This window comes from Sceloporus occidentalis, unplaced genomic scaffold, assembly GCF_023333645.1.
Source record: "Sceloporus occidentalis isolate IW3139 unplaced genomic scaffold, rSceOcc1.0.p SCAF_20, whole genome shotgun sequence".
NCBI lineage: Eukaryota > Metazoa > Chordata > Lepidosauria > Squamata > Phrynosomatidae > Sceloporus > Sceloporus occidentalis.
In genome coordinates, this window is record NW_028317000.1 from 14214257 (window position 1) to 14230926 (window position 16670).

General features: G+C 46.1%; 1 protein-coding gene across 5 annotated transcripts; it reads left to right on the forward strand.

Annotated features, from left to right (window-relative positions):
• The first annotated feature begins 1808 nt into the window (after window positions 1-1808).
• SF1 (splicing factor 1) lies at window positions 1809-16214 on the forward strand. 5 transcript variants are annotated; one of them, XM_089483480.1, is made up of 13 exons: window positions 1809-2407; window positions 4593-4721; window positions 7231-7306; window positions 9886-10038; window positions 10831-10920; window positions 11088-11271; window positions 12444-12559; window positions 12645-12752; window positions 12946-13126; window positions 13551-13836; window positions 14026-14082; window positions 14200-14362; window positions 14914-16214. In XM_089483480.1, exons 1-13 carry the CDS (start codon window positions 1861-1863, stop codon window positions 15155-15157), a joined length of 2334 nt encoding a protein of 777 aa, XP_089339606.1. In that variant the 5' UTR covers window positions 1809-1860; the 3' UTR covers window positions 15158-16214. The 5 variants fall into 5 exon arrangements, with proteins under 5 accessions (XP_089339606.1, XP_089339605.1, XP_089339607.1 ...); XM_089483479.1 differs by having other exon boundaries at window positions 14200-14358; XM_089483481.1 differs by having other exon boundaries at window positions 14031-14082; window positions 14200-14358.
• The last annotated feature ends 456 nt before the right edge of the window (window positions 16215-16670 follow it).

Genomic DNA, 16670 nt, shown 5'->3' on the forward strand with positions numbered 1-16670 from the left:
CATCTTTGCTATTTAGGATCTTGTCCAGTTCTTCCCTTTCTTAGTCTTCTTCGTATTTCTTGACTGGTTTCCATTTTAATCAGTGTTTTGTTACAAGTTGCAGGGAACTCTTTAATGGGAACTTAACCTGTACTGATAACGTTAGGGCCAAAGTATATAGTAATACATTATATTAATGTATTATATACACATACATATATATTATAATACAATTTAATAATATATATATATATATATATATATATACACACACACACACACACACACTAATGTATTATACAATGTAATGTGTTATATACTATATATTTACATTATATTAATGTATTATAATACAACATATTATATACTATATAATATATAGTATTATATAATATATAATACATTAAATTGTAATATAATACTATATATATACATATATTGTATTACAATTTAATGTATTATACATTATATATACACATTGTAATACAATGTAATGTATTATATAGTCTCTATACACACACACACACACATTGTAATAAAATACAATGTATTCTATACTATATATGAAATGAAATGAAATGAAAATTTATTTCTATACCGCTATTCCTATACAGATCGCAGCGGTTTACAACAAAATTACAGCAAAAAACAATAACAGTGCAACAACCCATATCCCAACAGTACAAACAAAACCACCCATACCAGTTAAAAACTATACTATATAGTATCCTATATATAGTATTGTATTACAGTTTAATGTATATATATATATATATTAATGTATTGTAATATAATTTAATGTATTATATATATGTATACACACATAGTAATATAATACCATGTATTGTATTACATATATAGTATTGTATTAGTTTAATGTATTATATATATATGTTAATGTATTATGTAATATATATATATATATAGCATTAATGTATTGTAATATAATTTAATGTATTATATACTAGATATAGATATATAGATATAGATATATACACACACAGTAATATACCATGTATTGTATTATATACTATATATATATATATATATAGTACTGTATTGTATTATAATTTAATAACATGTATTGTATTATATACTATGTATATATATATATATATATAGTATTGTATTAATGTATTATATATATATTAATATATTATAATTTAATGTAACACACACATATATATATATATATATTATTAATGTATTGTAATATACTTTAATGTATTATATGCTATATGTGTGTGTGTGATTATGTGTCAAAGTGGGTTAATTCTGCATTGTAAATATAGGCCCCTCAATGCCCAAACTCCCATGAGCCTCTTGGATCCATCAGCTCCGTCCGCCAATCGCCATCGAGATCTCTTTGTTAGAGAGAACGTGGGCCAATCAAATCCTCTGTTACATCTCTGCTTAATTCGACGCCCAATGGGAGCCAAGGGTTGCGTTGACGTCACTCTCGAGAAAGCCTGCGTGCTTCTCTAATGTCCGCTCCGCCAACGCAGAAAAAGTCCTCGAGGAGACAGGTCATGTGGCCGGAGAAAAAAAACCCACCGTGATAAACCAATCCTGGCGCTCCGTCCCGCCCCCTCCGTCTCGTCTCGCGCTACTTTCTCCCTCTTGCTCCCTCCTACCGTGCTAATTAACCAATAGGCTTTCGAGTTACTTCAGGTTCCTTTTGACGGACGGCGACGCCACCCAACCCGCTTTGAGAAGCGAGGTTGCCCAATGAGCGCGCGAGAAACGCGACGGACAGCGAAGGCGTCCAATGAGCGGTCGGGAAATCGTGACGGACGCGCGAGGGCGCCAATGGGACGTTGAGGGCCTCTGTGAGGGGAGGAAAAAAAGGGGGCCTACGTCGTGGAAGTTTCCCGAGCGTCTATGGCGACTGGAGCGAACGCGACGCCGCTGGGGAAGCTCCATCCGCCGCCGCCTCCTCCTCCGGTGCCGGGCAAAACCGGATACCCGCTCCCTCCTCCCCCGCCTCCGCTAGTGATGCAAGGGCCTCCTCCGCCGCCTCCTCCGCCTCCGGGCCCCGCTCAGGCCCAGCCCCAGCCGGCCATCCCCAGCCTCATGGCCGCCGCGGCCGCAGCCTTCCCCTTCGCCGCCCTGCCGCCGCCTCCTCCGCCGCCGCCGCCTCCACCTCCGCCGCCCCCGCAGCAGCCGCAGCCCCAGCCCCAGCCGCCCTCGGCGCAACCGCAGCCCCAGCAGCCGCAGCCGCAGCAGCAAGGGCCGCCTTACGGCCAGTACCGCTTCCCTTCTCCCCCGCCGCCCCAGCAGCCGCCGCCGCCGCCGCCAACCCAGCAGCAGCCGCAGCAGCCTCCCTTGGCCCTCGAACACCAGCAACAGCAGCAGGCCCAGCACCTCCTCCTCCACCAGCAGCAGCAGCAGCAGGATGAGGGAGGCCAAGCCGGGGCTGGGAACCAAGGCAAGCCCATGGAAGGAGGGCTATGGAGAGGCCTTAGGACTTTGCCCAAAGGGAATGAATAATAGGGGAAGGCTTGCCCCGTCGGGAGACATTGGCCCCAGGGAGGATCATAGGGGAAACAATGGGGGGATATTAGCCCCATAGAGGACAATAGGAGAATATTAGCCCCATAGGGAGACATTGGGAGGCTATTGGCTCCATAGAGGATAACCGAATACTCGCTCATAGGGAATCATTGGAGAATATTTGCCCATAGAGAATCCTTGGGGGGTATTTACCCCATAAGGAGACATTGGGGAGTGTTTGTCCATAAGGAACGATAGGCGAACGCTTGCCCATAGGGAATCAATGGGGAATACTTGCCCATAAGTCTCACAGATTGTAATGCAATGAAAGGTTTGAAGAATGGGAATGGGCAGGATTTGGGGTTTTGCGGAGGAAGCCAATTGTGGCCTTAATGCTGCCTTCTGGTATCTGCCCTTCAGATGCGTTTTGCTGTGGCTTGTGTTCGGAGGAAGCGTTCTGCCACCTGAGTCTATTTCCTCCTGGTTGGTTCTTAGTTGCGCTCGGACAGAAAGCGTTGGCACCTGGGAACGCAGCGTCAGATGCACTGTTTGCTCACCTACGAGAAATACCCCAAGACAGTCAATACGGAGGGCCAGCGACACTTGTCCCTCCCTATTCGCTAGGGTTAGGGGCACAGGACCCCCGTCAATAGGGAAACGCCACAAATAACAGACACCATGTTTTCACCTGAGAGGACGCCTCTCTAGGAATCTCTATAGGTCCTCCAGGGCAACTCTGTGGTCAACCTCTGACAGACGCTGACCATAAAACTGCGCTGGAGGAGCTACAAAGGCCTAGGAGAGTGTCCTCTCTAGGAATAATCTCTAGGTCTTTCAGGGCCACCTTTAGTTAAATCTTACCACAGAGTTGCTCTGGAGGAGGACCAGGATATTCCTAGAGAGAACATAGGAATCAAATCTGTGAATACTCAGAGCTGCAAATATGGGTGGGTGAGTGCACTTACACAGGGTTGGACAATGATGCCTTTGTTGGTGTTTGGTATTGCCAGCCGTATTGTTTCTCTACGCTGGTAAATCTTGAAGGCGCTTATCACTAAAAAGGGCAGGAGAAAGGCAACCAAGATGACTCAAATGAGAACGGCAAGGGATCATTCCCCCAAGTGTTGGCGGCAGCCGGCCTCTGTCTGGGGTCTGCCCTGGTAGTAGACGATGAAAGGCCCCCATCTGTGCCTAATTTTGGCCCCTCCATCGGAGCCTCAGCTCCAGAGGCAGCTCTTCCCTTGCCTTCCAGCCAAGAGCAAGCCCTTGTTGCCTCCCACCTTCCGCGCGGGAGAAGAAAGCATAAGCACAGGAGCTACGCCTGATGGAATTGTATCAGTTCTTTCACATTGTTCTCTTTGCTTCATCGTTTAGATAAAGTGGTCCCCAGTGATTCCCTATGAGCAAGTAATCCCCTATGTTTCCCTATGGGCAAGTAATCCCCATGATTCTCTATGCCACAGTCAGTGAAGAATACTTGCCCATAGAGAATTGGGGGGCAAGTATTCCCCAATGTTTCCTTATGGGCAAGTATTTCCTATGCTTCCCTATGGGCAAGTATTCCCCAGTGACTCCCTATGGATAAATAATCCCCATGATTCTCTATGAGCAAGCAATCCCCTATGTTTCCCTATGGACAAGGAATCCCCATGATTCTCTATGCCCCAATCATTGGAGAATACTTGCCCATAGAGTCTTTAAGAAAGTAGGAAGAGTTTATTCTTGTCGTTTCTCTGCAGATGCCAGCCAGAGATGCTGGCGAAACGTCAGGAATAAGCTCTTCTAGAACATGGCCACATCGCCTCATAAACCTATGGATGCCACCTATGAAAGCCTTTGACTTCCTGTAGTAGCTTTTTAATGGGAATTGGAGTGGGATGGACATAAGAACGATGGTTATACTTGAGCAGCCCCAGGTTTATGGCATGTAGTTGGGCAATGTTAATACTGGTGTCAGGTGCCACAATAAACTACAGTGCCCAGGATTCCCTAGCCCTGAGCCAGGGCAGTTAAAGCGGTCTCAGGCTGGATTTGCTTTGGACCTCTGTCTCTGGACACAAGCACAGCCTGAGCCTCGCCGGCTGTAACGGTTCCTATAAAGAGGCGTAATGTGTTTGCAGATTATCCTAATAAGAAACGGAAGAGGAGCCGGTGGAACCAAGACACCATGGATCAGAAGACGGTCATCCCGGGAATGCCCACCGTCATCCCTCCTGGCCTCACGCGGGAACAAGAGAGAGCTTATATAGGTAAGCCCTTGTTCTGTCCTTCCATGCCTTCAGGTCAGCCCTGATCCAGAGACTGTTCTTGACTGTTGTGCGTTCAAGGCCTGGGTTATCGTGGCCTTGCTAGCAGACGACACTTAGAAAGAAGAGTCCCTTTTGAATCTGTATTGTTTGGAAGCCTCTTTCACAGTAGGGATATTTTGCAGTGGCACATTATAACCCAATAACCATGGTTCCCTTCTCACCTTTATGACGTTGCTAATGCTAATTGTTCAGAGTTAAAACATGAGCCTCGGAGGTGGCGAAGATGGTTGGCACAACTGACTAGAAGGGAAAGTGTCCTAACCTCTGTGTTTTTTATTTGTTTATTTATTATCATCGTTATTTTTGAGATCACGAAATACTTGAGGTTGGGTTAACATTAGGCTCTGCAGTCATTGGACACCGTTTTGCTTTGAAAGGGATATACTGCTTGGTTCTGTAAGCATTAATGGTGTTGAGTTGGGGAAACTGGGAATGTTATGGTACTGCATATGGGAATGAACAGAAACTCTTTCTTACTTGTAATACAAAGTGAAGTGTGGATGTCTTTCTTTATCTGTGAATGTTGATTGCTGCTCAGAGCCAGACTCTTCTAGGATGCTGTGTCTCATTGTCATTTGCACATATATCTTAACATCAAGAGAAGACTCCTTTCTTGTGCATCAATCACTGAGAATTTTGATATGTAACACTCCCCTATCCATAGAGAGCCAAAAAAACCAACCCCAGATTAAGGAACAGTTCCTAATGTTGGACCATTGGATTTGGAGATGCAGTTCTGTCTTTAAAAGTAACCATCCTGATTTATTGCCTGTCGAGTGGCTCTGCCAGACCCATGCGGCTTGAAAGAGCTCCGTCGAAACGGAGAGAGCCTGGTCAGAATTCTCAGTCTGTGCAAAGAGATGAGGGCTTCGCCTGCTTTACTACCTGGAGTTGCAACCCTCAGCTTAACTGGATAAGTAAGGGGAGGATAGTGGTGTGGCCTACAATGAACCAAAGGACTCTGTGGCAAAGGTACACGTACATCTGTAGTGAGTGGGATTTGTGAGAGAGAGACGACTACCAAATACGTGTGGAAACAGTAATGAACAACTTCAGGGACGAGCCGTCTGCAAACCGACAGAAACATTTCAAAATGTATTTTGTCATACAAAACGTAGGTGGAGATCTGACAGATTAACATTTTCCAGTTTGCTAGTAGACCAAAGAATAAAATCCATAATAAAATGCATATCCATCATAAAAGGCATAAAAGGCATATTTTATTATGGGTTTTATTCTTTGTTTTGCTGTTGTTAAAGAACATATTCCATAATAAAATGTTTATTTTGAGAGCCAGACTTTGAAACGGAGCCCGAAAGTTTAGCATACTGTACTCCGTAGGGGTCTGAATATGATACTGCGACTGTGCCATCGCATTAGGCTTTTGGTCAAGGAGAAGTAATGCTGTGTTTCTTTTTGTGTGTGTGAAAGTTCAGTGAAATGGAGGGAGCGTCTGTCCTTCTCCTGCCCAAAAGAAGTCATTCCTATATATCTATATATGGTGAATCTCTCATGCATATGGATGTAGGTGTACCTTTGCTGCAGAGTGGTTTGGGTTGCAACCCGCAAGCCATATTCTCCAGAGTGGCTTGCCAGATGTCGGTGGGACTGGAACAAAAGCCGCCTCGGGGCAAGGAGCTTCAGGCCTGCATCCCAAACCAGCTTTTGTTCTGACGCTCTCCACTAACTGAGCAGATACAGATTACCTGGGGGACTCCCTTGGATGCACCAGGGTCAAAATACTATATTATCTGGGGTCTTAAAAAACACAAGTGCTTAATGCTTGACATCTGTTAGTACTGCATTTGGGGATACTGGGCATGTGTGCAGAATTGGGTAGAGCACATAAAGGTTTTTGCATAACAATATGTTTTAGTGTCCAGTGTTTGTCACTTAGCAGAGGGTCACACTGTATATATATATATGTGTAGAAGGATGCTCTGTAAGCCATAGCCTCAAGACTATTGACTCCTGCTAAACTGGTATGAAATGTGGCATTTCTTAAAAAGCCCAGTCTCTAATTGGCTTGTATACTTATAACATACAAGATTGTACTTATGTTTCCAAGAAATACCAATCTGCATTGCCCTCAATTCTTGCTCTTGTCCACTACCAGTTCTAGCAAGTCAGAATGGTTATCTTTCAATGGCTCACAATTCAGAAACATGAGGTGTGTTTCCCCCTTAACTCTCACCTGAATGCTTTGCTTCCTGATGAACCATGGTTTCTGAAGGCTTGCTAGAAATAAGGAGGGTCTTTTCTGGATTCCTGTTTGAAGGTATTTGACTGACATGACATTGTAGGCTCTCCCGATGTTTATGTTGACGTATCAGTCGTCCCTTGCAAATTCTCCAAGTTCTTCATGCTTTGATGTTGAGATTTGAGATGTTTTTTGGTAACATTGTCTTTTTTTCCATCCTTTTTTCTTTCCTAACCTGGTTTCTTCCAGTGCAACTGCAGATAGAAGACCTGACTCGCAAACTGCGCACAGGAGACCTGGGCATCCCCCCTAACCCTGAGGACAGGTTGGGAAACAGTTTTAACCAGCTGACAGTAACACTTTTTACCTTTTTCAATACATTTTTGGTGGCATCCTAATGTCAGTTCAATGAGGTTCCTTCCTTTATGAAATGTCTCCACTGGTCCGATGTGACAGATAGTCGCTGAGGTCTTACTGTTAGGGAAGTATGAAGCCAGAAAGGGATCCTCGGTGTGGGGTTTTTAAGCCTGCCTAGGCTATAATTGTTAACTTGATTTAAAGGGGGGGGGAACGGTGGCCAAACTAATTTTAACATGGTCTTGGGCAAGTGTCCAGAGGTCTTTCTCACAGGTTCACACTGAGGCGTCCTCAGCACAAGTCGCTGAGTCTGAGCAACCTGGGAACCTTTTTTTTCCTGACCGCTGGTTTTGCAATACTTTTCCAAACGGTGGCTGATCATGGTTTTTTAAAACCAGATGGGTACTAACCAGTTTCTTTGGGAGCAGCTCCTACACAGCGGCGGCCAATACCTTGGGAGTTGGGGCCCAGAGCACTACTGCGCTCCAAAGTGTGCAGAAATGGACACTTGTGGTTTTGCTGGGCTTCAGTGTCCTCCAACAAATTGGGTTGTGAACCTTAATTTCTTTATAGCTGGGAGATGTTGTGTTATAGCATGTTGCACAACTCGAAAAACTAGTTTTAGCCCTTCACCGTAAAAATCCCTCTTCTCCTTAAATTCAAGCCTCTTGAAACCACAATTCTAGGCAGTAAATAGATATTGGTGACACTGCCAAGACTTGCAAGAAACATTTAAAGCACAGCTTTTAGGCATGACATTGCCCGTTTCAGCTCCAAAAAACAGCTGAGGAACGCCTTTTTATTAACCATAACATTGAGGTTTTAGGATAAACCCGATAGGTGAACTTGTATTTGGTGGCAATAGATTTACATACTATTTGTGATTGATAAGAATGAAATGCCGGGGGGGAACCTAACAGGTGAATGGGTGGTTAATGCAGAACAAGGGGTTGCAATTACTGTCTTGTCTTGTATCTATCAAATGCTTATTTGTACAGCCCTTTCATGGAATGAGACCATACTGGTTAAAAGACCTGATAATGATTAATATCCAGTAGAAATGATACAGTTCTCTCACCTAACTTTCAAAAAGGACAACTTTCAGCTGCGGAAGGCATGAAACGGTTAGCTTGAAACTCTTTCTTAAGGTCTTGGAACCAAATCACCGTATTAATTTAACAGGTCTCTGTGTTTAAAAGGATCTACTAAGCTAGTGGCTGAGTTTATATTTTTAAAACGGCTAGTAAATGTGGACTGTGAGGACGAAAACGGTTCACGTTTGCTGTGGGGCTGCAAGGCCTTCTCAGGTCCTAGAAACGGAGGTGTAATTTAGTCGCGATCACTCCTTACCAAACCTGACCTTTTTTTTGGTTTCATATTCTTGTGTTAACTATTCGCTTCAGGCTGAGAAGACATTGGGATTCAACTGACTCTAACCAATCCTTTAACCAGCTAGGAAGAAAGATTGTCTAATTTAAAAACAAAACCCCGGGTTTAGTTTTCTGGTTACTTCACGGATGTATTATTATTTTTTAATAACATGACCAATATCTCTTCCCTTCTTGCAGCTGACTCTAAAATTTTTATTTCAATCTGTTTTGGAGAGAGAGAAACATATATATCCATAAACTTAAGTGTTGCTTTTTTACCGCAAGTGCAGATGTGGTAAAACTATCTTGACTCTTTTTTATTATCATTACTATTATTTGGAACCAAAAGAAAATTAGGTATAACATTTTTGTCTGTTAGAGCCTCTGCTTTCTGGGAGCCTAAACCTGACGGAGAAAGCCGGTCTGTCTCTTATTGGTTTACCAGCCCAGACTGCAGCCTGAGGAACGGTGGGCTCTTGTTCAGCTTGGACCCACCCCAGCTATATATATATATATCTAACTCTTAAGCACAGTGAACAGGTTCAGTCGGCCTCGGTGCAGCCAGCAAAGTGGAGGTAAAGCCAGGACAGAAGCCTTGACCCGTCCACGCGGTGCCAGTGAAAAATAGGACTATTAAGAGTTCGACAGAAGCTTAACCTGTCTTGTTACTTTTCTGATTATTAAAAAAGCTCAGAGTTAACCTGAATAATTCTTTATTGATTTACCTCCTCCTCCTCCTCCTCCTCCTGCGCCAGGGATCTTTCTAAATGTTTGCCTCCGTGGAATAATGAAGTTGGAAAGTTTGTTCTCTGTGTGAATCAACTTTCTCCATCTTCCCCGCCCCTCTCCCCCGTTTTTGAACAACAGGCACACTCATGGCAGAGCTGTTTGTCATGGCTGTGTGTATATGACCCCCTCACTCTCCTTTCTGCACCCCTTTTCCCTCAATAAAACACCCCAGTTCCCCCCCCCCTTCCTGGTAGCAGGCAGCGGTTTGCTACAGCTGCCTTGTCCATGTGATATTAACAGGCATGAGTGAGCTTACACCTTCTTTTCCTATGGTCTCTTTAATTTTGTTTTTTTCTAAATTGCACTAGAATTTGAGGGGAGCCTGTACTTAATAAGTGGCCGGAAAGCTCAGCCGCATGAGAAGTCATTGGGGGTTATTGTTCCTCAGGTCTCCTTCTCCCGAGCCCATATACAACAGTGAGGGGAAACGCTTGAACACCCGCGAGTTCCGCACCCGCAAAAAGCTGGAGGAAGAGAGACACAACCTGATAACGGAGATGGTGGCGCTCAATCCGGACTTCAAGCCCCCGGCTGATTACAAGTAAGTTTGGGGAATGGAGAGGAGACCTACGTAGGTGGGTTTGTCTTCTCCATTAACTTGTGCTTGCTTTAATTTGGAATAAGGAAACTTAACTATTCAGGAAACTAATAGCATTTGGAAGTAACACCATCAGAAAAGTTAAGAATAAAAGTAATAAATAGTATTTTTAAGAAGAGTTGATCATTGATTACTTTAAAAAAAATCAGTTGGCATTGAAAGGTATTAGAATTAAGAAGTTAACACTAAGTCACCTGAAAATAGGTGTTGCCACGCACCCCATCTCAGAAGGTGAAGTTACTCAGAGCAGGATTTGGGAAATCTCACATGCTCTTGTTCGGTTCATAAGAGAAGAGGTGATCATTCACATACCTCTAGCCAAGCCTTAAAATTACTACCAATGCTTTGGAAACAAGTTGGAAGACACTGTAATTCTTTAACTGCTGCGGAGTACGTAGTCTTATCTTCTGAACTAGTTAATAGTGTGGGCCTTGCATTTTGAAGCAGTTGACATTTCCAGGGTGCTTTCAGAAGTAATCTAATAATCTAGTGTAGTTGTTAATCAGAGTGTGAATAACAGTGTCCAGGTTTCATTCAAGAGAGGCCCCCAAACAGCATAACGGCTTAATAGTCATTTACACATTAAACATTCTGTATTGTAACAGGTGTCTCTTCCAGAGCTTTGAGAGCGCTGCCATATGGTCTTGGTCTTTAATTATTTCCTACAGTTAGATATGAGTATGTGTTTTTATTGGGGAGTGGCAACTAAACCTTGATGATTGCTGTCCTTTGCAGACCTCCAGCAACTCGAGTGAGTGATAAAGTGATGATCCCACAAGATGAATATCCAGAAATAAACTTTGTTGGGCTTCTGATTGGACCCCGGTAAGATTGTTGTTGGGAGATTTCTCATTGTTTAAGTATTTCATCACTAAATTTCTTCCTAGTTCTAGATTGTTAGCCAAAATAGGTCTTTTTTACTTCTGAAGACAAAGTTTCAGAACTTTGGTTGTCTGGTAAAAACATTTGGGTTTGCCTTTTTCTCTCTCCAGAGGGAATACCCTGAAGAACATTGAGAAGGAATGTAATGCCAAGATTATGATCAGAGGCAAAGGGTCTGTAAAGGAAGGAAAGGTGGGACGGAAGGATGGCCAGATGCTGCCTGGTGAGGATGAGCCCCTTCATGCTTTGGTCACTGCCAACACCATGGAAAATGTGAAAAAGGCTGTGGAACAGGTATGCGCCAGTTGCTAAGCTCCATATAATGTCAGAGTAGATTCAGAGACCAAAACGTTCATCCATTTGTAGCAAACTAGAAATACTGATGCAGTGACAGTAAGGGCATGCTATGGTTTCTACAGCCAGAGAGGACACAGGACAGGGCAGGGAACCCATAGAGAAGAACCATGCAGCACATTTGGAGGCGAAGCAAAAATACACAAAAGCTGGTCACCAGGCAGTTGAAATTGGGAGATGACCTTTACCTGACTTTAAACATGGCAGCTGGCCAGGCCACAAGCATGAACATGAAAGTACTTTCAGCAGAAGCTGCTATTTCTATTTACTTAATTTATATCCTGTTCTGTTATTGAACTGAAGGAGTGGTATATATTGCAGTCCCAGGGGTCTTCCTCTGCAGCCACTGGCAAGGCCTATTTAGATACATCAGAACACCTTCAAGTTCTACCCTGGGATGTCACTGGTGGACTTAACATTATGTTTCAGGAAACAACATGGTGAGGGGGGTGTCCAAGGATTCTTCTCTCACCCCAGTACATTTCCTCCCCAAGCCTGTTTGATCAAATGTCAGTCATTGGTGTTAGGTATCAAAGCCCATTGTCCAGTGTGTCTCTGATGTCCAGCTGTCCTCCCTCAAAAGGGGAAGAAACTCTGGGGTAAGCCACCAGTTTGCAAAAGATCGCTGTTGGACAGAATGGTGGTGAGGAATAGAATTGGCCTGGGCTGGAGGAAGAAGAACCCATTCTTGTGCTGGAGAATTGGTGCCCCCTCATTGGGTTAGGTCCTGCTTTGCACACAAGGAGCATAATGCTCTGTGCTTGTGCCTTCTCCTCTCTGGCAGATGCCAATGCCTGGGTGATGCTGCTATGCCCCTTAAATGGCTGTTGAAGGAGTACCATCCCAAAGAAGACATATACCAACAGATTTTATCATAGACAGGATTCTGACCATTATCAAATAGCACTGCATAAATATCAGAATCCTGTCAGCTTGCCCATCTACTGATAGCATAAGAATGATTGACCAGATGCGTTTGGTGAGCAGATTAGTCACAATCCATCGGTTTCTGAGTGTCCCTTGTTCCTGAAGCCTATTACGCCCCCCAGAAGGTTGGTAAATGAGTTAACTTTCTTGATGCAGAAAAATGTCCTCTCTTTTTCCTTTCCTAGATCCGGAATATTCTGAAACAAGGCATTGAAACGCCAGAGGACCAAAATGACCTGCGTAAGATGCAGCTGCGAGAGCTGGCCCGCCTCAATGGGACGCTGCGTGAGGATGATAACAGGTGAGTGCCAGGTAGGGCCCAGCGATGTGAGAAGGACCTTGCCTCATGTTACCAGTGGTCCAACCTGATTTCTTTTCTCCTTTAGGATTTTACGCCCATGGCAAAATACAGAGATTCGTACCATCACCAGTACTACGGTGTGTACCAAGTGTGGAGGAGCTGGTCACATAGCATCAGATTGCAAGTTTGCCCGGTAAGCATGAGGCCAGATGATGGGACTGAAATTCCCACCAGCTCCTGCCAGTGCTGAGGGGAGGTGCCACTCAGCAACATTTGGATAGCCATATACTCCCCAGCCCTTCATGACTTTCTTAGAACATGTACTTATTTTCCAGTGCAATATGGTGGGTGTTGTCTCATTCTCTCACTGCCTTGTCCCACTTCAGGCCTGGGGATCCCCAGTCAGCACAGGACAAAGCACGCATGGACAAGGAATATTTGTCCCTGATGGCCGAGCTGGGAGAAGCTCCTGTCCCAGCCTCTGTAGGGTCATCTTCTGGGCCCTCCAACCCACCCCTGCCAAGTGGCCCAAGACCATCAGGGCCAGGAAATAACCAGCCACCTCCTGTGAGTTATGGATATCTTTCATAGTTGGAATGCCTTGGGGCAAATTGAGTGTCAGTGAGTCGGCTATGTATATGTTGGGAAGAGAATAGTAGAATTGGATGGGCCTGACGTCTCTGGTAGGATACCCATGAGAAAGGTTGACTAGGGCCTGAGGCCTTTGGTGCTGAATGGGAGTAAGTTCATATATTTGGGGACAGAAGAAGAGCATCCTTGTTCATCTACAAAGTCAGGCTTGAGTAATGCTTTAGGTAGTGGATTGGGTCAGGGGATGGGAGGGCAGTTGGGAGGTCAATGGAAAGGATATAAGGGTATTGCTTATCAGTATCAAAAGGCTGTCTTTCCCCTTGTGCATAGCCTCCACAAGCGGTCCCCTTCCTCACTTGTTCTTGGCATGATGCCTTGTAACCAGTCTGTTTCTTCTTAGAACCGTCCACCGTGGATGAACTCCGGCCCCTCTGAGAACCGACCGTTCCATGGCATGCATGGTGGAGGTGGCGGTGGTGGAGGTGGAGGAGGCGGCGGTGGCGGCGGTGGACCCGCAGGGCCTGGTGGCCCCCACAATTTCCCCCACCCCATGTCAAATATGGGGGGACATGGAGGTCACCCAATGCAGCACAACCCCAACGGCCCTCCACCTTGGATGCAACCTCACAATCCACCCATGAACCAGGGACCACATCCTCATGGCCCCCCAGGCCCCCACCACATGGGTGAGTACAATCTAGAACCTTTATGAGGGTCTCTTCCAAGATGGGGAGTGGGAAGGCTTGGTTGGTTTGTGTTGGCTGGGCTAATGTGGAAGGCCTTCCTCAGTTGCAGTGGCAGGCTTGGTAAGAAATAAATGCTGGGGCTGGCTTGTTCTAACCGTTGTTAAGGCTATGGTCTCTCATTCCCTTAAGATCAGTACCTGGGCAATGCGCCAGTGGGCTCTGGGGTCTATCGCCTCCAAGGAAAAGGTGAGTGTAGTGTGTGGGGGGTGGTGGGGGAATATGTATTGAGAGATGCTGTGGGGAAGGGCAAGCACCCTCCCAGACACTGCTGAATGTGCTTTTCTGTGCCTCTGACCTTGGCAGGTATGATGCCCCCTCCGATGGGTATGATGCCCCCTCCGCCTCCTCCGCCCAGTGGTCAGCCTCCCCCGCCTCCCTCTGGTCCTCTCCCCCCATGGCAGCAGCAGCAACAGCCTCCGCCCCCGCCTCCCAGCAGCAGTACTCCCTTGCCATGGCAGCAAAGTGAGTAAGAGCACTTCCTTTTATTACGCACCTCTGTGACCCTCCGCTGGGCAAGCTAACTGCCAGTTGGCAGCCCTACATCCAGTCCCTTCACTTTTCTTCCTGTCTCTTCTTGTGAAAGGCTGAACTTGGGAGAAGGGCTCTGGAGGGGTCTTGGGCACCTTGCCTAAGAAAACTCCTGTCTTACCTTCAGTCTCATGACTCCTCAAATAGGGTGGACGGCTATAGGTTTTTGTGGGTTTTTTGGGCCATGTGGCCATGTTTTAGAAGAGTTTATTCCTATGTGCCGTTTTCCAGTATTTGGGGGGTTGAATTTCTGCCTTGTGGGGAGGGGAGGAGTACACTGTAAGGCCCATCTTTGGCTTGTAGACTAGTTGTGTTCTGGATAATGGGAGGAAATGCTGAAACAAATACGAGTGTGGCTGTGGGTCTAGGAAATTGCTTCTTTGTGGTGTGTGTATGTGTGTACGGGTGAACTGTTTGTCTGGTTTCTGGAACTTAGAGAGCTCCCTGTGTCTGATCTCTCGGGTGACCTTGTTCTGTATCCTATCCTAGATACGACGACCACCACCACCACGAGCGCTGGCACCGGGGCCATCCCTCCATGGCAGCAGCAGGCGGCGGCAACTTCTACGGGGGCCCCACAGATGCAAGGCAGCCCCTCCATGGTGCCTTTGCCTCCCGGGGTCCAGCCTCCGCTGCCCCCCGGGGCCCCGCCGCCTCCCCCACCCCCGCCTCCTGGCTCCGCGGGCATGATGTACGCCCCGCCCCCTCCCCCGCCTCCCATGGACCCTTCTAACTTTGTCACCATGATGGGGGTGGGGGTGCCAACCTTGCCACCCTTCGGCATGCCCCCTGCTCCCCCACCACCCCCACCACAGAACTGAAGAATGGTTTTGATCTCTGTCCAGTTGTGTTTCTCACCAGTGTCGAGCCAGGAATTGTTTGAGGGGAGGGTGAAATTATGAAGCCCAGCCAGGTGTGTGTGAGGGATGTCCCCCTCTCCTTCCCTCTCACACTTCCATAGAGAGGCTTTAGCCTCTTGTCTGATTCCTCTTTTGGTATCTTGACTGGTGTCCTTCCGTAGCAGAGCCTCCCTTCCCCACCAGGACCCTAGTGCTGAATCTCCCCTGCCAGCTGGGGGTCTGCCCCATTCTCCTCTAGGGAGAGCAAGGGATTTGTGTGATAGAACTGCTGGGGAATCTCTCGCAAAGCTGCCAGGTCCAGCTATGCAATTTGCCCTGCTAGGTGGAACCAATAGCTTTTGTTAACCTTCTAGATTTTTAACTTCATCTTGAGACGCCCGTTTTCTATAGCTGGTGTGCATTGGTTGGCACTTGTGCCAGCGGAGCTGAAGAAGCAGCGGGCTTTCTTCTATAGAGTTCCCTCTCTGACATGGAGGTCCCAAGCACCACCCCTGAGCAGGGCTTCACCAGTTCTTTACTTGTTTTATCCCCCTCCCAAGTCATCCTTAGGTGGGAAAGACTAGATTTCTTTGTTGGGTCTGCCTTTTGAAACCAGGCTTGAACCTTCCCCACCCATTGAATACTTAAAGATGGAAGTCAGCGTCTCCCTTTGTTTAGAAGCCCACTTTGTCTCTCTGTCCATCTGCTTAGAAACTCCTTCTTTTCTTTCTTTTTTTAAAAGCACATCGGAGTGTTTTGTGGTTGGGGTGCCCTCCCGCCCCCCGATTGAATGACTCTTTGTCGACAATGACGTCCGTATGTATGTACAATGCTTTCATTCGGTCTCCTGTAACCATTTTCTGAATTGCTTTTTTTCTTCTTTTTTGGTGTGTGTAAGAATAAAAAACCTCAGCAAAGGGGAGGTTCCAATTAAATGCCGCTTTTAAAATAGTCCTTGTATTTCATTTGAAGGGCGTGGAGTCTGTCGTTGGCGGTTCATGTCAGTAGGGGGCGGCCAACTTGCACAATGCCAGCTGGACTTGCCCTGAGAGTGCCCTGGTCAGTCTTTAGGGGCCAGAGTTGCAAAGGATTGGTTTCGTAGTGGTGATGGTTGAGGGCAAACCTACCCTGGGGCAAGATTGGTTCAGAGGATGTTTGCCATTGCTTCCTCCTGAGGCTGAGAGAGTATGACTTGCCCAACGTCACCCAAAGGGTCGGAGCCAGGATTTGAACCCTGGTCTCCGCAGTTGTCCAATGCTCAAAACCACAACTGCACACTGGCTTTGCAAAGGATTATTGAATTTTAAAGTTACTGTCTGTCTAACTGTAGCTTGGTCTACAGAGCCAAAGTGAGATTGGTTTCTAAAACACAGTTCCTAGCATAACCCTTGGGAGGCTGCTGTGTGT

Excerpts from the sequence above, each read along its gene's own strand:
- SF1 (XM_089483479.1), top strand. The coding sequence starts at position 1,861 with ATGGCGACTGGAGCGAACGCGACGCCGCTGGGGAAGCTCCATCCGCCG. Across the intron at positions 13,837-14,025 it reads CCCAGGCCCCCACCACATGG|ATCAGTACCTGGGCAATGCG; the intron begins GTGAGTACAATC and ends CATTCCCTTAAG. Across the intron at positions 14,359-14,913 it reads TCCCTTGCCATGGCAGCAAA|ATACGACGACCACCACCACC; the intron begins GTGAGTAAGAGC and ends ATCCTATCCTAG.